This window comes from Berghia stephanieae, chromosome 6 (assembly GCF_034508935.2).
Source record: "Berghia stephanieae isolate SIO BIC M18660-M18661 chromosome 6, UCSD_Bste_1.3, whole genome shotgun sequence".
NCBI lineage: Eukaryota > Metazoa > Mollusca > Gastropoda > Nudibranchia > Aeolidiidae > Berghia > Berghia stephanieae.
The window spans coordinates 60,152,576-60,176,383 of record NC_088365.1 but is presented as its reverse complement, the minus strand read 5'-3'; the positions used below and the strand labels follow the sequence as shown (position 1 = coordinate 60,176,383).

The 23,808-nt window shown below is 34.1% G+C and overlaps 2 protein-coding genes across 2 annotated transcripts; both read right to left on the bottom strand.

Annotated features, from left to right (window-relative positions):
* Positions 1 to 3,020: 3,020 nt before the first annotated feature.
* LOC144975359 (uncharacterized) lies at positions 3,021 to 8,470 on the bottom strand. Its single transcript, XM_078919361.1, has 3 exons — positions 8,288 to 8,470; positions 6,519 to 7,342; positions 3,021 to 5,299 (listed from the first exon to the last, which is right to left on the bottom strand). Exons 1-3 carry the CDS (start codon positions 8,352 to 8,354, stop codon positions 4,562 to 4,564), a joined length of 1,629 nt encoding a protein of 542 aa, XP_078775487.1. The 5' UTR covers positions 8,355 to 8,470; the 3' UTR covers positions 3,021 to 4,561.
* A 4,732-nt stretch (positions 8,471 to 13,202) lies between these two features.
* Positions 13,203 to 21,064, bottom strand: LOC144975358 (uncharacterized). Its single transcript, XM_078919359.1, has 4 exons — positions 20,759 to 21,064; positions 17,855 to 18,738; positions 15,828 to 16,412; positions 13,203 to 14,206 (listed from the first exon to the last, which is right to left on the bottom strand). The coding sequence occupies exons 1-4, from the start codon at positions 20,823 to 20,825 to the stop codon at positions 13,463 to 13,465; spliced, it is 2,280 nt and encodes a 759-aa protein (XP_078775485.1). The 5' UTR covers positions 20,826 to 21,064; the 3' UTR covers positions 13,203 to 13,462.
* Between the last annotated feature and the right edge of the window lie 2,744 nt (positions 21,065 to 23,808).

Genomic DNA, 23,808 nt, shown 5'->3' with positions numbered 1-23,808 from the left:
TCCTACATGTTAAGTGTTGCTGTTGGCCAGGGACCCTTTGTAAAGCGCTATGAACACGTTAAGTGGATTTGCAATCTATAATAGCTCAAGTCTTTTTTTTTTCTTCTTTTTTTTTAACTGATTAAAGTCTGAGTGTTTTCCTGTATTAATTCAATTTTAACCCCTTAATCATCCCGCCCCACATAATACCGTTTTGAGGCGGTGGGTCACAATTGTAGACATCAAATGTTTGTTTGATCAACAGTCTTTATCGATAGGTTTTTCATGGGTGCTGCTGTCTTGAGGTATCGTCGGAGCATCGTTATTAGTTTGATTATTAAAAATAGACGATCGTTAAGCCAAGATTGCGTTTATCCAACGTGAACTTACCTACAGTTCTAATAACCCACATCGTCGTGGCCTCCTTGTTGTAATGGAAATACTCTCAGACCAACACAAAAATATTGGCCAGCATAACAATGTTAAAATGAGCCCATCATTGCGTTTGGTTATCAGACCTGCGAATGTATTCACGCCGAGTTTTCCCCATGTGTCGAAACAAATTATCGATTTTAATATATAATATAATATAATATAATATAATATAATATAATATAATATAATATAATATAATATAATATAATATAATATAATATAATATAATATAATATAATATAATATAATATAATATAATATAATATAATATAATATAATATAATTCCCTTTTATTCATCTCCATGGGAAAATTTGTCTTTAGAGTAAATTCCACGGGAAAACTTGAATAACCCAGGCGTTAGCCGCAGTGCACCCCACAAAGTGAGCTAGGTAGAGGTGACTTGCTCAAGGCCACACAGCGTAGCCGTGGGTGATCGAACTCGGTACCTTTCGGGTACGAAGCAAAGACCGTACCCCTGAGCCACGCTGCCCCAGTCAATTTTTTAAAATAAAACGAACTTGAATTCATTGCAAAAGAATTCACGCTCAATCTGGTGGTGTTAAATAGCACGCTAAAAATAATCGGTTTGATACAAATGTGATGAAAGAATTATATATTACAATTTTGTTATTTTTTATTTATTTTCATGTTAATTTGTTCCATAACTTAAAGATTGGCAGCGAGTTTTGGATTAAATATTGTAGTCAGAATCCCATTAGATTTTTTTTTGAATACGTCTATAAATGAAATAATTATTATATCGATAGTGCTATACGATATTTATTTATTGGATCCGCCCCTCTTTGTTCTATGTTACGATTATTATTTTTGTGAAGTGTGTATTTCTTTGTAAACTTTGTGCGGCTATGTGGTCTGTTAGTGTGACACTAGCCTCTTGTCGGAGGGTCCAGGGTTCGACTCCATATCTGAACGGCGCAAGTTAACCCCCACCTTACCAACTATAGGGAAATCGTCATATTCGTTACGATGAAATCAACAATTTTCTCATTCCAGTGTCTTCTTTATATCACAAAATTTAAAGAAAAGATTTTTGTTATAACTAAAAAACTTGACACCGTGTTGTTGAGCTCATTTTGCTGAACAATTTTATGTATAATTATAGATTGTACTTGTTGCTTTTCTGTTTGAGTAAGAAAAATTTATTTTTATTTTGGGTTGACTTGATGGTGCAGGCATAATTCTGGAAATGGCTGGTAAGGAGGTAGTTAAGTCCTCGCTTTACAAGTGCCACATGTCACTCGCTTTACAAGTGCCATGTCACTCGCTTTACAAATGCCATGTCATTCGCTTTACACCTGTCATGTCACTCGCTTTACAAGTGCCATGTCATTCGCTTTACACGTGTCATGTCACTCGCTTTACAAGTGCCATGTCACTCGCCTTACAATTGCCATGTCACTCGTTTTACAAGTACCATGCCATTCTCTTTACACGTGTCATGTCACTCGCTTACAAGTGTCATGTCACTCGCTTTACACGTGTCATGTCACTTGCTTACAAGTGTCATGTCACTCGCTTACAAGTGTCAAGTGTCATGTCACTCGCTTTAAACGTGTCATGTCACTTGCTTACAAGTGTCATGTCACTCGCTTACAAGTGTCAAGTGTCATGTCACTCGCTTTACACGTGTCATGTCACTTGCTTACAAGTGTCATGTCACTCGCTTACAAGTGTCATGTCACTCGCTTTACACGTGTCATGTCACTCGCTTACAAGTTCCATGTCACTCGCTTTACACGTGTCATGTCACTTGCTTACAAGTATCATGTCACTCGCTTACACGTGTCATGTCACTCGCTTACAAGTTCCATGTCACTCGCTTTACAAATGCCATGTCATTCGCTTTACATCTTTCATGTCACTCGCTTTACAAGTGCCATGTCATTCGCTTTACACGTGTCATGTCACTTGCTTTACAAGTGCCATGTCACTCGCTTTACAATTGACATGTCACTCGCTTTACAAGTACCATGCCATTCGCTTTACACGTGTCATGTCACTCGCTTACAAGTGTCATGTCACTCGCTTTACACGTGTCATGTCACTTGCTTACAAGTGTCATGTCACTCGCTTTACACGTGTCATGTCACTCTCTTTATAAGTGCCATATCACTCGCTTTGCAGGTGCCATGTCAAATTCAATAAATTATGGGTCGCAACTGGTTGTGGACCCCATGTTATGCGCTATGAGCAAATTTAGTGAATCTAACGATTCTATATAAAAGTTCAAAAACTCTAGAACATTTAATTCTCAGGTTTGAGAGTGTGTTTTTTGTGTTTTTTGTTTGCTTCTTATTTTTTCATTTTAATCGATCCATAATTGAAGGACGTATTTTCTGAACAAAATTTTAAATACACGCTATTAATTTGAAAGTACTGCTGTGTGTTGTTGTGTAACTTTCATCCTCAGGACTCTCCTTCTTTTAATCCCGGCCCCTCCCCCCCCCCATCCCACCCCCACTCCCCCGAAAATAAGCATGGAGTAAGAAAGGCTGACAGACAATAGAAAAAACAAGCTAAACACATACACACGAGCACATATAATACAAGAGAAAGCAAAGCCTTTGTGAGCAAAAGAGTGATATTTTGTTTTGTAAACTGGTATGGGAACAGTTTCCATTTTATTAATAATAATTCATAATTTTAATGGTTACAACAGCAAAGGCAGTGAGTTTTTTTATTTCATTTACATTGCGTTCACAGAGCAAAACGATTTGGTATAATGACCTCAACACAACTTGCTGTGTAAGGTGATGATTCGAGTCAAATACATATAACATATAGTCTCAACCTGGTATTGTGCGGCTATATGGTCTAGTGGTATGACACTCGCCTTGGGATTAGAAGGTTCTGGGTTCGAGTCACGCTCTGAGCGGATCATTGATGAGTCCTTGGAAAATACTCATAACTCACATTCTCCCGCTTACTCAGGTGTAAAATGAGTACCCGGCCGTAAACAGCGTTGTCTCGGTTGGTAAAAGAATTATCGTCTAACAGCCTTCATGTCCCGTCCTACATGTTAAGTATTGTTTTTCTCTGGGGACTCCTTGAGCATGTTTAGTTGATATAGCTCTATTTAAATGCTAAAGTCTCGAAGTAACCCAGACAACAAAATGTATTTAAGATAGAATACTCTTCAACAGTCGTAACATCACTTCCTTCCTAATGGCAACTTAGTAACACTGGCTCTAAACTATCGGAACAATGGCGGACGCCGTATGAAATATTTCTCCGGCGAGCACAAAAGCGTATCCAGAGGAAAAAAACAACATAAATTTGATCATGTTTTGACTTTTACACATTCTGATCACAAGGCATATGAAAAGTTCCCGCCAGCATGATGAATAAAAAGTAATGATTTTCTTTGTTTAGAACAAAGATGGCCGCCGTTGCCGGGCTTCGTGACGTCAGACTACTGAATCCAATTGTAAGCAATATGAAAAAAAAATAATGTAAGAAACTATTTACATGTTCAATCCCTCTCAACAGTACACATTATGAATCTAGTTCAGGTTTCTTTTTTTACTTCAAAGTCAATTATCGTTATCTAGATCACCACGTCATAATACTTATTTTTCACATTTGACTCTCTCCTTACCACCTTAGGAAAATTGTCACATTTCATACGATGAAAATAACATTTTTCTTACTTAGATTTTTAAAATAAATAATAGAAAATTAAAGAGGAATTTGGTCATGTCTATAAAAACTTAATGCTGTCATAACGCTTATTTCGCTAAACAACGTTATGTATACTTACTTACTGACTTACTCCTTTTAACTCCATCTGGAGCATAGGGTGACCAGTACATATCTCAATCTGGGACGGTCTCTGGGCTACCACTTTCGCCACCCTCCCCTCCCTTTCCCCCCCCCCCCCACGACATTTTGAAAACTTTTCAATTCCAAAGTTAGCGTCTTCGGAACGTTGTTGGTGGGCTACGTCTTCGCCGCTGACCTTGGCCGGGTCTAATCAAGTGTTTTCCACGTGAAGTAATTAAGTCTAATATGTACTTGTTGCTGTTGAACTTGAGTTTAAAAATTCAGTTTGTGTTGTGTTAATATGACATGTTAGTCAAAATATTGAAAATTGTCGATAAGGAGAGAGTTAATCCTCATTCAATGTTAATTGCTCCAACGTACACATCTATGGTTACCAAAGGGGTCTTTCTTCAGACATTTCCGATGGTTCTTTGCAAGTCCTGCTATTTTACTTTCCATAATATTGCTTTTATTTACTAGTCCTTGTATCTGTCTCGCCAGATTCCCGTTGGAGGCCTGAAGACTTTTCAAACTACTGATTGCAGGATTTACCACTGAATTTAAACGGTTCGACATGCTTTTAATATCCTGAGAGTGTTTTGTATCTATATTACCCATGGATGAGAGTTTACTGTTTACAGCTACGTTGTTATCACTCAATGATTTTATCTGTTTCAAAATGTGTTCATTTTTAGTCTCTAAGCTACTGATTTTATTTCCGTTTAACGTAATTGTCTTTTTGTTATTCAACCCACGTGTTATTTCATACGAAAGCTCTTTGTTGGCGTGCTGTAGGGATATTTCATTGACCGATCCCTTTTTAAAAAGTGTTTTTATCTGACTGTCCTGATCTGCATTTTTCCGTTCTACAACGTCGACCCTTTGAATTACGGAATTTAGAGAACCCCTGTTTGACAAGTAATTTTTAATTTCTTGCGATAGCTTCTGGTTTATATTTACAATTTGTTCATCAACTGTGGAATCTTTCTTTACAATGGATGTGATCTGGTTTGATTGTTCTTTGTCATGCTGCTCTAATGCTTGGACTTTTTCAGTGAGTGAAGACACCGACGCTTTCTCTGCATCTCGACTAGACATGTCCTGTGTTAATATAAGAAAGAGAATATTTGAAATAATCATATAGGAATTCTAATTTTCAAATAATCAAATGTTAATAATAGAACAAGAGTGATTTAAATCGTAATAATATATTTTCTAACGGGTGTACATATAAAAGCAGTCTATATTGTAACGTACTTCTTGTCATTCCGTAAGTAAAACAATAATACTGACCGAACATTCTCTAACTCAGTTAATCAAATCGTCATCTATATTTTCGTTCGTTCATCGACTTAATACTTAACAATGAATTAATTAACACAAATAGTATTGAATCTTGTTGTATCACTATGGTATTTATTGATTATTCATTCAATTCCTTATTAATTCATCGATTATTTCAATCTATTTCTTGTTTGAATATTTAGTTATTGTTTGCTTCTTAATAATTGTTATTATTATTATTATTATCATCATCATCATCATCATCATCATCATCATCATCATCATCATCATCATCATCATAATCATCATCATCATGACTATTATATTATTATTATTATTATTATTATTATTATTATTATTATTATTATTATTATTATTATTATTATTTTCATTAATACTATTAGTATTATTATTATTATTATTATTATTATTATTATTATTATTATCATTATTATTATTATGATTATGATTATGATTATTATTATTATTATTATTATTATTATTATTATTATTATTATTATTATAATTATTATTATTATTATAATTATTATTATCAATATTATCATCATAAATATATTATGAATAGTGTTCCTATTATTATTATTATTATTATTATTATTATTATTATTATTATTATTATTATTATTATTATTATTATTATTATTATTATTATTATTATTATTATTATTGTTTTTATTATTATTCTTATTATTATTATCATTAATATTATTATTATTATTATATTATTATTATTATTATTATTATTATTATTATTATTATTATTATTATTATTATTATTATTATAATCATCATTATTATTATTATTAAAAATATTATCATCTGCTAGATCAGGCACAGACAGACTACTGTGCAGAAGAATAGCGTCTTATCCAAATGTAACAAGTTATCGTGGATAAACTTTGATTTTACTAGATCTTTGGCTGTAAAGGGTTTTGATATTATTATTATTATTACCATCAATACTATCTTTTTATCTACGGTTGTGAAAGAAGTAAGAGGAAACAAAAAGTAATACCTTGTTGCTACGTATTTCCAAAGCCGTTGCCTTCTTGTTAAGTTGATCAATCTGTGTTTTCATGTCCGTAAACTTGGTATTCAATTTATAATTAACAACTGCTTCATCCTTTACTAGGGATTGAATCTGTTTTACTTGATCGCCATCTTTTCGTTCTAAAACGGCCAGTCTTTGAACTACAGAAGAATCCAAATCTGTTTTAGTGGAAGCTTTAAGTTCTAAATCCTTTGCTTTCTTTTCTAACAGTGAGATTTTGTTCTGGGATATTTTAGATTTCTTTTCCAAAGAAGTTCTTTCGTCTTCCAGCTTCGCTATTTTCTTTTTAAGGTTCATTTCCTCACGCTGGTGAAATGCTTCTTTGTTTTCTAGTGACTTGGTGTTCTTTTCAAGAGCTGATATTCTTTTCATCAAAGGGTCTATTACATTCTCCAAAACGTCAGGGTCTGTTTTCGAAATAGTGAGACTTTCGTCAACTGAATCGTGTTTGAGTTCACCTGAGTAATCCACATAATATACTCTGCATGTGTAATTTCCACACCATTCTTTGCCTGGTTTAAACAATGTCACATTAAGAGTACTCATATCTATGTGTTTATCTATAAAACCTGATGTTTCATATTTGAGATTTGACGATGTTTGTACTTGTGAAGATTTGAAATTTGGGTGAATCTCTACCAGTGGTTTTTCTCCTTTCCTATAGATTTGCATCAATAACAATTCCCGTGCTTTCTCATCTAGTCCTTGAGGTTTGCATGAGATTTGGACGTCTTGTTGGACGATGCTAGAGAGCTGCTGTGGGTAGATTTCAATCATGGCTTCACCATCTGGTTTAAAAGAGTAAAGAATATTTCTGTTTCATTCTATACGTTTTAGAGCGTATATATTCACGAATGGTATCTGTCTTTTTTCATTATTTGACTTCCATCAATCTTTACTTTTTTCCACTTATTGTCATTCTTCTTCTTTTTCTCCCCTTTCTTATTCTCCAGCTCCCCCTTACCCCCCTCCTCATCTTCCTCCTCCCCCCTCTAATAATAGTAATACTAATAATAATAATAATAATAATAATAATAATACTAATAATAATAATAATAATAATAATAATAATAATAATAATAATAATAATAATAATAATAATAATGATAATAATAATTTAATATAATAATAATAATAATAATAATAATAATAATAATAATAATAGTCATAATAATAATAATAATAATAATAATAATAATAATAATAATAATAATAATAATAATAATAATAATAATAATAATAATAATATTAATAATAATAATAATCTCGTAACAGTAATATTGATAGTAATTGTCCTAGGAAATCTCGATTTTAACTATACTTACAAACTAGATGTTGTTTTAATATATCGATATTTGAAATACATATAATTTTGCCAAAATATTTAAAAAAAACCGCTTATCTGTGTCCGGTCGAATGGTGTGATTACGTTCATTGTCACATCACTTATAATGTGAAGTCTGATATATTTTAACCAGTTAACTGATGTTTACAGACCGGGAGGACACACATTCAAAAATTTGACCAGAAAATTCGTCCTTGATATATCGATCGAATTATATACCTTTCCAAAGTCCCAGGTTTGATATGTTTTTTCCAAGATGAGTGTCATTTAAATCGACCGATCTTTGAAGGAGTTATTTTGGGAAAAACTTAAAATAAGTGTTTTCCGTAGTTCGAGAGTTAACTGGTTTAACAATGACTCAATCCATCATTAAAGTAAAAATACTCACATGTTTCAGTAAGCTGAGTACTTGCGATGAAGGAGATTGAAAAGAATATTCCTATAATCAAAGCCATGGCGAGTGGTTAATACTTCGTGATTGTATGACAATTGAAATTCAATTGTGAAGATCTAGATAGCTTCTTTAGCCTGTCTTATCTGTTAAAATAGGTCTCTGGTCATGAATTGATTTACGTCATTGCATTCTTTGTTAATAGCTGGATGTCCAAATGTTGTAAGAATTTTTTATCAGACTATATCCTATTATTCATAACTGCGAAATTAATCAATTATGAGATTTACGTGTCGTGTTTATCTGTCAGTTCCTGTTTGTGATAAAGGGTTTTATTGTGTTATGTTTTAGTGACTATAGTCAAAGTATTATCCTTAAGAAATTTAGAGAATCTTAGTTGTTATAATGCAGAAATAGTCATTAAGCTAATACCATACACTATTGATTAAAACAGTTTTATATCATACGACTTTTCAATGCTTCTTCGGTAAAATAGTAGAGGTATGATCAAAGGGAACAAAAACAAGTAAGTTAAATTGGTAATTATTCATCTACCTACAGCTATTTAGCAAGGCAAAATTTCTCGAAGGAGGGCAGCTTTATTGGTCCACTGGGTCAGATGTCAAAGGTATTGATGGCTGGAATAAATGTATTGGATTCAATAACAGAAGCATGATCAAAGTGACCAGAAACAAACAAATGTTTACCGAATCAGTTAGATGAGTATATTTCTACTTAATTACTTATAGCTATTTGACAACGCTTGGTTACTCAAAGTAGAGCAGCTTTATTAGCGCTGTGGATCAGATGTCAAATGTACCTATCAGTGACCAAATTAAATGCATTGGGTTCAATGATACACACATAATCAGATGAAGCACAGACAGGCAATGATTCCTATGAATCAGCGTAATTTATTCGCTGACTGGGTCAGATGTCATAAGTCTTAGTGACCGAAATAAATGTATTGGTTTATATAATTAATAGAATCATAATCAAATGGACCGCACATGCAGTCAAGCTTTACTATAAATCGGTCGAATATGTAGTTAATCATTTGCCTATTGCTTTATTCGCCCAATGGGCCAGATGTCGAAGGTATTGGAGATAAAGATAAAGGGAGTAAATCTGACTCATGATGAACAACACAAAACAAACGACGTTTCGGCCCTTGACCTTTATCAAGTAAACACAGAATACATATATATTTATATTAGATTGTCATAATGATATTATGACAATCTAATATAAATATATATGTATTCTGTGTTTACTTGATAAAGGCCAAGGGCCGAAACGTCGTTTGTTTTGTGTTGTCTATTCATGAGTCAAATTTACTCCCTTTATCTTTATCTCTATTTTATTTACTCATTTGGGCACCTCTATTTATTAGTCAAAGGTATTACTGGCCGAAAAAATGTATTGTTTTAAATAATAGAAGCACAATCAAATGGAACGCAGTCAGGCAGGTTTTTGCAAATCAGTAGGAGAGGAATTATTTATCTAATCATCTACATTTATTTGACAAGGCGCAGTCACTGGTATTCGGGCAGTTTTATTCATTCAGTGAGTCAGATGACGACAGCCAGAAAGATATAATTTTGAATATTATTATAAGGGTAAAGATATCACCATCCGGCCTGACTTTATAAATACAATGTTAAGCTATCACCAATATTACGATTTTGTTTAAGCAGCCAACAGATCAATGCACCTATCGACTTGTATTGTTATAAGGTTTTTAGACATAAATTGATATGCTTATATAATATAGAGACATTTGGGGTAAATACAGGGCAGTCGGCATCATATTATGTTCGCGTGGGTGAAACTACTTTTAACATGCTTATAATCGCAATAAAATTCAATAAACTGAAAGACGTGACTAGCTCCCTATTTGGAGTCTTGGTGATCTAGTATCTCTATGGTGCAAAAATACCAAAAAGAAGTGATAAAATTCCTTTTTTCTTTTGGGATTGATCACGTACCAATGTGCGTCACACAATGAACACGGATCTTGGAGAATATAGTAAATATATTTAGTTTGGGAAATACACATGTGCAATAAGTTTCCGATAACAAAAACTTTTATTGCGTTGCGATAATCCAAATCTGACTAAACTATTTAGGACTCGTTGACAGAAAAAAAAAAAAAACAGACAGTGTATCCAGGATGTATTACAAACACAGCGGTAACATGAACAGGTGAATCAGAAGCCGAAATTGAATTTCTTGTCATGAATCTCGACAATCTCATTTGATAAAAATAATAAGCGTCTTTCTTTCTTGCTCGTTCTCACTCACACTCCCTCCCTCCCTCTCTCTCTCTCCCTCTCTCTCTCTCTCTCTCTCTCTGTCTCTCTCTCTCTCTTTCTCTCTCTCATTCTCGCTCTATCTCTCTGTATATAACACACACACACACACACACACATATATATATATAAATATATATATATATATATATATATATATATATTTATTTATATGTACATATAAGGATTACGCCGACTGAGGACGTGTAAAGAGACACAGAAACGAATCGTCTCGGCCACAAAAAATGTGAGTGACAATTTGTATTCTATACATATATATATATATATATATATATATATATATATATATATATATATATATATATATATATTTACACACACACACACACACGCACACAATATTTTCTCACTTGGACAACATGGGTGATTCCTGTTGACATCATACATCTTGTTTGATGAGTTATCTACATTCCTTCGTGGAATGCCCAGGCGGCGATATCTTATGATATCGTGGCGGAGAAGGCATAATATATATATATATATATATATATATATATATATATATATATATATATATATATATATATATATATATATATATAGTACGTCTCCAGGACTCTTTTGGGCGGCGACGCTTTGTTTTTCCTCGGGATGTCCATCGCATAGCCTTCCTTGTCTGTGTTTGCCACAGACACACTGCCATCTAGATTTCGCAGATGATCGAGGAGATGGACCAGGCACAAGAAGTCCTCAATAGACTTTAAACCGAGGCTGAATGAGTAGGACTGTCCTGTAATGCTAAGAAGACAGTTTTCCAAACCTACAACCAAGAAAGGCCAATTAGCATACAGGCAAAGAATGGAGAACGGCTGAAGGAAGTTGATAACTTCAAGTACCTAGGAGGTTGGACCCAAAGCAGTTCCTTTGATATCTCTGCCAGGAATGCATTGGCTTGGAGTGCCTGTCACATACTCAGGAAAATCTGGAGTTCAAACCTACATAAGGAAATAAAGAAGAGACTGTTCGTGACAACGGTAGAGTCAGTGCTTCTATGTGGAGCAGCGACATGACTCTAACAAAAGCCCTTGAGAAGCAACTGGACGGCTGCTACACTCGTATGCTTCGGATGGTCTTCAACGTACGCTGGACAGAGCACATATCAAATGAAGAGCTCTCCAGTGACCTCCCCCCAGTGACTTCGAAGATACAAAAGAGAAGACTGAGACTTGCGGGGCATTGCTGGAGACACAAGGAGGAGATTGCAAGCAGTCTTGTGCTATGGGAAATACCTGAGAGAACCAGAAACAGAGGCAGGCAGAATAAAAATACATTGACTATCTGCTAGGTGACACAGGAATGGACAACACCCGGGAGCTTCGTACACTTATGGAGGACAGGACAGAATGACGAAGACTTGTGGCTCATGTTGGGCGCACCAAGGGGCGGCCTAAGTAACATTGTCATCTTCTTCCTTTAATAAGAATCTACAGAGATTCCACCTTTACTTTAGTTTGAGATTGCATTCGGCCAGAAGATCTTGAATATTCGCCGAAAAGCGCACAACATCGATATGATTTTTGGATTAAAGACAGATAGGCTTTGTATCATATAATGCATCAACGATATTTGTCCCGTCAAATCTGAACGAGATATGGTAGTTAAATTCACATTCAAAGTCACAAAATCATTTGTAAAAATGAAACAAAATGAACCCTTTGTATGGTGAAGTTGAATATTATCTTAATTTTTATTGTGTGTAAGATCATTTATCACTGCACAGCACACGAACCCTCATTGTGAGATAGTATTCTATCTTGCATTAGGAAGATATAAAAAGTTGAAAATACATGGGAATATTCATATATGAAAAACTCCTAACATTCTCTGCATGTTACAGATGTCAAAATCGATGAAAGCTGGACTTCTGTAGTAATCATAAAATCGGGTTTTTTTCTATTAATATTTAAAACTTCAAACTTTTCTAATACACCCTACATTAACAATTAAGAAACATTAAAATTAAAAAAAAAAAAAATTGAGCTTTTTATAGCGCAATATCCACAATGTGCTCAAAGCGCTTTACAAGGGGTCCCTGGTCAACAGCAACATTTAACATGTAGGACAGGACATGACGCCTGTAAGGCGATATTACAATTTTTCGGACAAAGACAACGCTGTTAACGGCCAGGTACTCATTTTACACCTGAGTACGGTGAGAGAATGTGAGTAAAGAGCCTTTTCCAAGGACTCAACTATGCGCCGAGCGCGAGGCTCGAACCCAGGACCTTCCGATCCGAAAGCGAGTGTCATACCACTAGACCACATAGCCGCACAAAAATTGAGCATTTATATAGCGCAATATCCACTTAACGTGCTCAATGCGCTTTACAAGGGGTCCCTGGTCAACAGCAACATTTAACATGTAGGACGAGACATGACGCCTGTTAGGCGATATTACAATTTTTCGGACAAAGACAACGCTATTAACGGCCAGGTACTCATTTTACACCTGAGTACGGTGAGAGAATGTGAGTAAAGAGTCTTTTCCAAGGACTCAACTATGCGCCGAGCGAGGCTCGAACCCAGGACCTTCCGATCCGAAAGCGAGTGTCATACCACTAGACCACATAGCCGCACATATTAATAATTATTTAAATATTTGCCAATTTTATGTTGAAGAATATATTTTGTACCTTGTACAGTACTCTGAGGGACACAACTTATCACTAGTCTGTCTATATTCTGAAGTCTATTTTCTTACAAAAACCTCTGATTACCAGCCCGATTGGCACGATGGAACAACGTTTTATTTTGTTTATTGCCATATATGACTGTTGTTTTCTTGTGACTTTAACGGTTCCTGTGCTGCCGTACATAACATTCATTTCAACCAATCTATTTAATTTTTCCATCTCCTACAGGTGCCAAAATGCCAACTTAGGCATCGTCTTGGCTTCGGTTTTGGATGCTTTGTTTCAAGCACTGATATTCTTTGGGCCATTGCGTTGTCTGTATTCACAAGTCCTCTAATCTGGTTTCCGAGATTTCCATTAGAAACCTGAAGGTTTTTCAAATTATTTAAAGCAGGATTCACTACTGAATTTAAACGGTTTAACATACTTTTGATGTCTTGTGACTGTTTTGTATCTATTTTACCCATTGATGTCAGTCTACCATTTATGGCTGTGTTTTTATCCGTCAATGATTTTACCTGTTTGGAAGTGTCTTTACTTTTAATTTCTAAGTTACTGATTTTCTTGTTATATGAAGTTAATGTCGTTTTGTCATTCAAACGGTTGGTAATTTCTGTTGACAATTTTTTGTTTGTTTCTTGTAAATTATTCTCAATCACTGCTTCTTTATTTTTAAGTGCCTGTATCTGCTTGTTCTGGTCTCCATTTATCTTTTCCACTGTGCTGACTTTCTTGATAACGGATATAAGAGACGATTTATCTGAAAGTCGATTCTTGACTTCTTGCGACAGTTTCTTGTCTGTTTTCTTCAAGTCGCTCTCAATGGCTGAATCTCTGATTATCAAGGATTTGATTTGTGATGTATGGTCTTTGTCATGTTTTTCTACAGCTCCAATCCTCTTTGTTATTGACGATAGTGAAGCCTTTTCAGCCGCTCTATCCCTGTCTTCCTGTTACGATAGATAATGATAAAATTATTAAAAAATGATAAACATACTCGAGTGTTTGTATAGCGCAATATCCAATAAATGTGATCAAATCGTTTTACAAGTGGTCCCTAGACAACAACAACACGTAACATGTAGGATGCGATATGACCTTATGTTGAATTTCAACGGCAGATTTTGAAGCCATGAAGATCGAAAACAAAAAGGTTTCGGTACGAGAAATGAAAGAGCAGTTGACTTTATAATTAGGGCAAATCAAAGGGTAAAACAAATATATAAATATTTAAATAATTTATATATATATATATATATATATATATATATATATATATATATATAAAAATAGATATCGCTGATGAAGTTAGGATTCCAGAAGAACGAGTACACCATATCGTGACATCTCCCTTGGGTTACAGAGAAGTCTCTGCATTGGTCTCAAGACAGCTAACTTCAGAAATAATAGAGAGGGGAAAACATTTGTATCCAACTTTTGAAACGATACGACGGGTTTGAGGTGGTAACGATTCGATATTGCAACATGGCAATACGTTATCACACACTATTCGTCAATCCCAAGACGCATTGATTTGGTGCAAACTTTCCACCCTACACCAGCCAGCGTATGAACCTGGATTTTGTCACATCTGACTATTCCTGTTTCCCAACCTCAATGAGTATCTGAAAGGAAACCGTTACCACATTGATTTGGAGGTATTGTCACACGTTCATCGTCAGTGCAAACCAAAATCACCGGGATTCTTCGCTGACGGCATGCGCCAACTAGTTTGACGATGGCAGCTCTGTGTTGCTCGTGATGACAATTATGTGGAAAAATAAATGGTATGATACGTAGCTCAGAATCTATGCTTTCTTTTCATTGTATTATTAAGTGTGATTAAAAACAAAAAGATATATCAAAACCATACTTATATATCAGCCCGTAATTGTACTAAATATAAAAATAATTCTTTTGTGTATAACATTTTTTAATATTAGAAATGGCATTCTATTTTAAACAAACAAAATATGAAAACATAAGAACAGAAGCCGGCTAAAAAGCAACAAAAATAAAGATTAGTAAAAACAAACAAACAAAAGAATAAACCCCCCGAAAAGACAGAACTAAACAGAACAAAACTAAATTATCGTTTTTTCTACCCACAATGAGAACTGGGTCAACAAAGAGGTGAAACTGTTAAGATATAATAAATGTTCTTGGTGTGGAGGGATATGAAAATCAAGAGATAATTTTTTAAATATTTAATGATTGGTTTAGTATCATATTGTCTTTTTAGCATTAAATTGATAGATTGTCTCTGTTCGATCTTTAAAAATAATATAATAATAAAATAAGATAATGAAGGAATACTAAATTGAAAGTAGTTATTAAACGCCTTCGCGACCCCTTTTATTACAAAATCAGAGAAAAGTTGTCAAGTATCATTTACATATACAAGTATATGTAAATAAAAACAGTATTTTGTCGCACAAGAATAGGTCATTTATATATTTAAGACAATCATATCTAACAATAATAAAGATTTTAAATTTTAGATGGAAGTTAAGAGATACGTGGACTACATTGAGTTAATTACAGACAAATGAATCAGTGGGAAATATTTACCTTTTTCTTTAAATTTTCTATTATGCTCAGTCTGTGTCCAATGGATGAAACGGACTTTGTGTTAGCAAGTCCTGCTATCTGTAGTTCCAGTTCATTGTATTCCTTTTCCAATTTGTTTTCATTTTTAGCATTTTTCTCGACTAACGATTCCATCTGCTTCAACTTGTTTTCATGTTCCAGTTTCAAATCACGGAATTCCTTCATATGAGCTATTGAAGCGGATTTGTCTGTCAGTCGATTTGCCGCTTCCTGTTTCAACTTTTTGTTTGTTTCTACTACTTTATTCTCAATAGCTGATTCCTTAATTTTTAACGCCTGTATCTGATTTTCCTGGTCTCCAGTAATCTTTTCCACTGAGCTTACTTTCTTTAAAACGGATACAAGAGAAGCTTTATCTGTCAGGCGATTCTTTACTACTTGTGATAGTTTCTGGTTGGAATTTTTCAAGTCGCTCTCCATGGCAGAATCTTTGTTTACCAGAGATCTGATCTGTGCTGATTGGTCTTGGTCATGGACTTCTAATTTTTTCAATCTCTTTGTCAACGATGATAAAGATGATTTGTCTGTCACTCGTTCTGCTGCTACCTAAAATTGTATTAGTTAATGAGAAAATAAGAAAAGACCGATATTAAAGTTCATGATGATACTTGTGATAGGGATTGTCTTAATGATTATGATAATTATAATATTACGATGGGAATTAGGAGAATGGTTGTAAAGAGCATAACAACACTTGGGGCAAAAGAGACGAAGGAGAAGGCGAAGAAGAAGAAGAAGAAGAAGAAGAAGAAGAAGAAGAAGAAGAAGAAGAAGAAGAAGAAGAAGAAGAAGAAGAAGAACAAGAAAAATAAAAAGAAGAGAAGGAGGCGAGGAGGAAGAAGAAGTAGAAGAAGAAGAAGAAGAAGAAGTAGTGGTAGTAGTAGTAGTAGTAGAAGTAGTAGTAGTAGTAGTAGTAGTAGTAGTAGTAGTGATAGTGGTTGTTGTTGTTGTTGTTGTAGTAGTAGTAGTATTTGTAGTAGAAATCGTAGTAATTGTAATAGTATTAGTAGTTTTAGTATTTGTAGCAGTAGCACTACTACTACTTCTACTACTACTACTACTACTACTACTACTACTACTACTACTACTACTACTACTACTACTACTACTACTAGCACTACTGCTACTACTAGTAGTAGTAGTAGTTGTAGTAGTAGTAGAAGAAGAAGAAGAAGAAGAAGAAGAAGAAGAAGAAGAAGAAGAAGAAGAAGAAGAAGAAGAAGAAGAAGAAGAAGAAGAAGAAGAAGAAGAAGAAGAAGAAGAAGGAGAAGAAGGAGAAGAAGAAGAAGAAGAAGAAGAAGAAGAAGGAGAAGAAGAAGAAGAAGAAGAAGAAGAAGAAGAAGAAGAAGAAGAAGAAGAAGAAGACGCTGTAAATGTTTAGGAGGTTGAGGAGAAGGAGAAGGAAGAAGATGAAGAATAAGGCTACGCATATATATATTAGTTCTGTCCTCTGGTCTATTCTTCTATAACGATAACAGTAATTGTCTCTTTAAATATAATGATAATGTTAATTCCATCAAATTTCACAATTTAATATAACAAGAGAATGAATGAAGTTGATGTTACCCTGCTCTCTGTTAACGGTTTTAGAACACCATCTTGGCTTATTTCTCTGATAAAATATTAAAGGTCACAACATAATAAGTGTGTAAGATTAATCGATGTTACAGGCAACAAAACATGAGTATTTCAACCAAGCGCTTAACACCAATAAGATTTCTGACCTTGATTGGGAAATCAAAGCGCATAGCATCAATAAGATGTCTGACCGAAATTGGGAAGATATTGGCCTCTAGCAAACCGTTACATTATTTTGTTTTGCGATCAGGTCAATGTAATTCCAAATGTCTTGCCAAATTTGGGTAAACCTGGATTACTGTTGTATTGGAAAGCTAATAAACGACAATTTTGGCAAAAGCTTACCCTGTGACATTTGGCATCAATCATGCTTATTTGAAAAAAATCAACGTTCTTAGCCGTTTTATTACCTTTTTATTTGTATTTTCCAGTAGAGTAACTCTATTTTCAATGGACGCTACAGATTTTTTCTGGGCCAGTTGATCTATCCTCAATTCCAGATCCATGTGTTTTTGGTCAATTTTTCTATTAACCATGGCATCTTTTGAAATTAATGATTCTATCTTTATGAATTTTTGGCCATTGATATGCGCTTTATCCGCAATTTCCTCTATGAAGGAAGAATTTATATCCTTGACTCGGGAGGTCTCCAGTTCCAAAGATTTTGCTTTGTTTTCCAGAGTTAAAATCTTGTTTTGAAGATTTCGTGTTTTCATTTCCATGGAGGTATTTTCTGTTTCAAGGGACGCTATTTTCTTCTTCAAATGTTTTGTTTCATTTTCAAGTGAATTTTTTAGAACTTTTGTCTCTTCATTAAACAATAAAGCCTTCTTTTCCAGAGAATTTGCTTTATTTTCAACGCTTGATATTTTCCTAATTAAGGACTTAATTAAAGCCTCAAGAACCATAGGATCTGTCTTGGACACGGTAAGTTTTTGATCAGATGAATCTTGTATGAGAGCACCAATGACATCTATATAATACACTTTACATGTATATTTCCCAGCCCACTCCTTTCCTGGTTTCAACAATGTCAGATTAAGGTTACTCAGATCTACATCTTTGTCTATGTAACCTCTTGTCTCATATTTCGGATTTGAAGATGTCTGTATTTTTGAAGTCTTGAAATTTGGGTGAATCTCTGCCAAGGGTTTCTCGCCATCCTTATAAATCTGAATTAATAGAATTTCCTTGGCTTTTTGATCAAGTCCTTGAGGTCTACATGAGATTTGCACGTCTTCTGGCATGGTTTCCGACAGTTGTTTTGGATTGATATCAATATGAGCTTTACCATCTGGACAGAATAGATAAATTATTGGTATTGAATAGATTAATAAATATCGATAATATAATATGATGATAGCTAACGATGTCGACGATTGTGATAATAATGGAAACATTGAACGATAACGTCGGCAACGACTCGACGATGATGGTAATGATGATATTAAAATTATTATTATTATTATTATTATTATTATTATTATTATTATTATTATTATTATTATTATTATTATTATTATTATTATTATTATTATTATTATTATTATTATTATTATTATTATTATTATTATTATTATATAATAATAATAATAATAATAATAATAATAATAATAATAATAATAATAATAATGATAATTTTTATCCCAATCAAATACTTCTAACGTTACCTGGAGTGCAGCACCGCAAGTTAGTTAAGACGAGATTCCATGCTAAAGGCAGAGACCAGAAACGATACCTCTTGGCTATTTAAACTCATGTCCATTCTATTACATATCTTAATCTTCAAATTAGTGTCATTGATATTTTTCTATTAAAGACGATATTTCTTAAGATTACTGCTTTTGTCAACGAGAAATGTGCAACAAACAAAATTACTGTGAACACAAACATTATTGAAAAAAAAGAAGATTTATTGTTCCAATTGTCTACTGCGACTTCGGCCGTGTTGTCCAGCTCCAGGTTATACAGATAGCTACAATATCAAAAAGTTCATCGAGTTTCACTCGCGGATTCAATAAAAAATATTCCAATTGGTGGAGTCGAAGTACTCCCTTAGTGCATTAGTTGCATCGTTGCTCCATACAAGAATTTGCTTTTGAACGACTGGGACAGATATCAATTTCGTTTCGTATTTAGGTATCATAAGAACCATATTATGGTGATTGGATGCACCAAGAGGGGCCAGGTGACGAGAAGAATATCCGATTTGAATGTTTGAGTAAATAAGATCGATTGTGCGTTCGTTTCTGATGACGCATGTTCATTTAGGAGAAACGAGGTGTCAGGAGGAGCATAATTGAATGCGAGATAACTTACTGAAAGATAGGTTGCTTATTAATAATATAAAGCGTATTTTATAAAGCTTTCGTCGAAAATTCAAGGTGCTTTAAAACAAAACCCAACACAACATTGTTTAACCAGAAAATAAAAGTGCTGTGAGACCAAATCAACCAATATTAATACAACACGAGCATGAAAACGGCATCAATCATAAATACAAAAGTCATATAAAAGCACTTAAAAATTCAATCAAGTAAATAAGTATTTATTTTGTGAAAAGATATGGTTTTAGGCGTTTTTGAAAATCTCTTAAGAGCTCGAAAATCTTACAGTCTGAGGGGGATCATTCCATATCGTGGGTCCGAATTTCATAAGAGATCTATCACCAACGTATTTACGTTTAATTTGAGGAGATGCTAACAATTTTAAGTCGTGGAATCTAAGATTCCTTAGGACCGCACGGCTGAAGTAAGTGTTGAATGTAGAGGGGGCAGATGACTCAAATACACCAAATCAGACAAGGGCTATATTATCATTATTATTGTAAAAGTTAAAATACCCGTAGTATTATCTTTTAAATAATCAAAAACCCAATCAATTTATTAAGCACCCATTACTTTAACATTTGAAATAAGCAGTCTTTTTTCAGCAGATGGCTTAAGTCATCCCGAGTGACCTAAGTCAACCCTGTTGACGGTACGCAATTTGTCAAAAGACAATTTTGAACTATAACACATCGGAATTTTTAGTCACGTGAATACTTGTATTTTAGAAAAAAATACAAAAGTGCTTGAGCTTGTACTTTTACGTAGAACAATATCCATTAAATGTGCTCAAAACACAACAAAATCAGCAACAAAATATAGAAAAACAAAGCAAACACACCAACAAAGACTATATGAAAACACAATGAACATACTAAATAAAGACTACATCTCAACATTAATTCAAGCTCATTAAGTCATATGGACTCAATTTTATCCGTTTAGCTTTCAATGATGAATAAAAATAATTTTTAAACAAGTACATACGTGTTTCCAATAATTGACCACTTCCTAAGAAAATGATGGCGACTATGGTAAATAAATTTAGCTTCATGGTTTGTTTGGCTTGAATGAATAAGAGGCTTGTACCTTTTTCAAAATAAAGAAAATTGCTTTTGTTGGTAGCAGAAACTCCGTTGGTTTTGAAGAAATAAAACTATGTAGCGTTTCATATCATAAAACATTTGTGATAAGAACATATACACGATATTCTAGTTATGAAGTAACGTAACTTCGTTACTCTCATACATTTGCTATTGGTAGAGAGGTGATCCGTAGCCATCGTCTTTGGTCGCGAAATAAAACAAATCGTGACTTATGTTCAATATTTCAACCAATGGGATCACTTGTTTCTTTAAGCACTACAAAAGACAACTCACAAGACGATGCAAAATCCTAAAAAATAACGTCAAATAGGGTGTTTTAGTGTCAGGCTATAAGTTAACGTTATAGCTCGTGAGTTATTTGGCGAGATAAAAAAGAATAACTCATTCAATAAATCTAAACCCGTGAAAGAATCCAATTTCATGACACATAGTCTCAAAATGATATTGTTGAAATAAACCGTATGCCAAATAGTGTAACTAAATTTGAATTGATCATGAATAAGAATTATTGGTCTATTGCATTCTTAAATAATAAATTCATCCTCCTCAATAAACATAATATTCAAATAACAATTTTTAACTATCGGTCTCTTGAAAAAAATACGTATTAAATTTTTTTTTCCAGAAAACTCGTAATTCAAATATCGATTGACCTAAAGATAGGTCCCAGGTTTGAGAGTTTTTGTCAAGATGACGTTCATTAAAATTTATCGGTGTTTGAAGGGCAAGTTTTCTTGTTTAATCTTTAAATACATGTTTATTCCAAAATCCGACAGCTCTGTGCTGGTCAAAGTGTGATGTTTTCGTGTATTAATTTCATTTTCAAACTTTTTAATAATCCTGCCCAACAAAATCCCGTTTTGAGTCCGTTATTATCATCTTCATTATCATTGATATTTTCAATTTCCATCAACCTCCTCCTCCTCCGTCCTCCTCCTCCTCATCCTCCTCCTCCCTCTCCTCCTCCGCCTCATCATTATCATCGTTACCAGTATATAACTAGTAATATTACTGATACCATTATACTACTACTACTACTACTACTACTACTACTACTACTACTACTACTACTACTACTACTAAAACTACTGCTATCCATTCTTTTTCATCTTCTTATTGTTATTATCATCTTCATTATCATTGATATTTTCAATTTCCATCAACCTCCTCCTCCTTCGTCCTCCTCCTCCTCATCCTCCTCCTCCCTCTCCTCCTCCGCCTCCTCATTATCATCGTTACCAGTATATAACTAGTAATATTACTGATACCATTATACTACTACTACTACTACTACTACTACTACTACTACTACTACTACTACTACTACTACTACTACTACTACTACTACTACTACTACTACTACTACTACTACTACTACTACTAACCACTGCTACTACTACTACTACTACTACTACTACTACTACTACTACTACTACTACTACTACTGCTACTACTACTAATACTACTACTACTACTACTACTACTACTACTACTACTGCTGCTACTACTACTACTACTACTACTACTACTACTACTACTACTACTACTACTACAACTACTACTATAACTACAACTACTACTACCAATAATACTACTAATTTCATACCATCATATTGTTTTGGTGCACTCGTCTCAATATCAATGGGCCTTTGTCGCTCACAAGTGCAAGACGTTTACTTTCGGACCCTTCAGTCCACATGTTTAGTGGTTGGATCTACTAGATCAGGCACATACTACTTTGCAAAAGACTAGCGTCTTATTCAAGTGTAACAAGCTATTGTGGTCCAGGATAAACTTTGGTTTTACTAGATCTTTGTCTATAAAGGGTTTTGATAATATCATCATCATCAATACAAGAAGCATAACTTAAAGGAACACACACTTGCAAGGTTTTCCACAAATCTACCTATAGCTATTTAACGCTGCAGCACGATTAGATATTGCTTGCCGAAATATATTTCTTGTTTTCAATAACAGAAGCATAATCAAAAGGAACACTGACAGGCAAGAATTTACAGATCAGTTGGACGAGTATATCTATATATATCTATATATATATATATAATTTATTTTTTGACAAAGCGAAATCATTGGAATTCGGACAGGTTTATTCGTTCAGTGGGTCAGAAAACGAAGGCTAGGAATATATGATTTTGAATATTATTATTAGGGTAAAATAAAGCTACAACCAAAATGCACCAGGGTTAAAGCCCCTGTCTATACCCTCAGGCTATTACTAGTACTGCTCATGACATGGCATCCCCAAACCTGCAAGTAAGGGACGTCACCGATTGCCGAAGGGTTACAGGATTCTTAATATGTAAAAAATACAAGAAAGTTGGAACTCTCAACACAAGAACTTTAAAGAAAGAGTACAAAAGAAAAGAACTTACCAATATCTTCAGTGAACTCAATCTCTCTATTCTTGCAATATCAGATCACAAGATTGTTCACACCAGGGATGACGATATGGTCAAATACGGGAGGTTAGAGAACTGCACTCTTATCACTACCAGCGCCTGGCGAAACACTCAAGGTGCAGCTGTTTGAGGAGTAGGAATTTTAGTGAACAAACAAACAGAGAAATCTCTAGCTGAAGTCAGCTCTGTCAACATGCGGATAATGGTAGCTACCTTTAATGGAAATCCTAACACAACAGTGATATCAAAGCTGGAAAGAGTACATATCAAATGTAGAGCTCTACAGTGATCTCCCTCCAGTGACCTCGAAGATACAAAAGAGAAGACTGAGACTTGCAGGGCACTGCTGGAGACATAAAGAGGAGATTGCAAGCAGTCTTGTGCTATGGGAATCACCTGAGAGAACAAGAAGCAGAGGCAGGCAGAATAAAACTTTCATTAATTATCTGCTAGATGACACAGGAATGGACAACACCCGGGAGCTTCGTACGCTTATGGAAGACAGAACAGA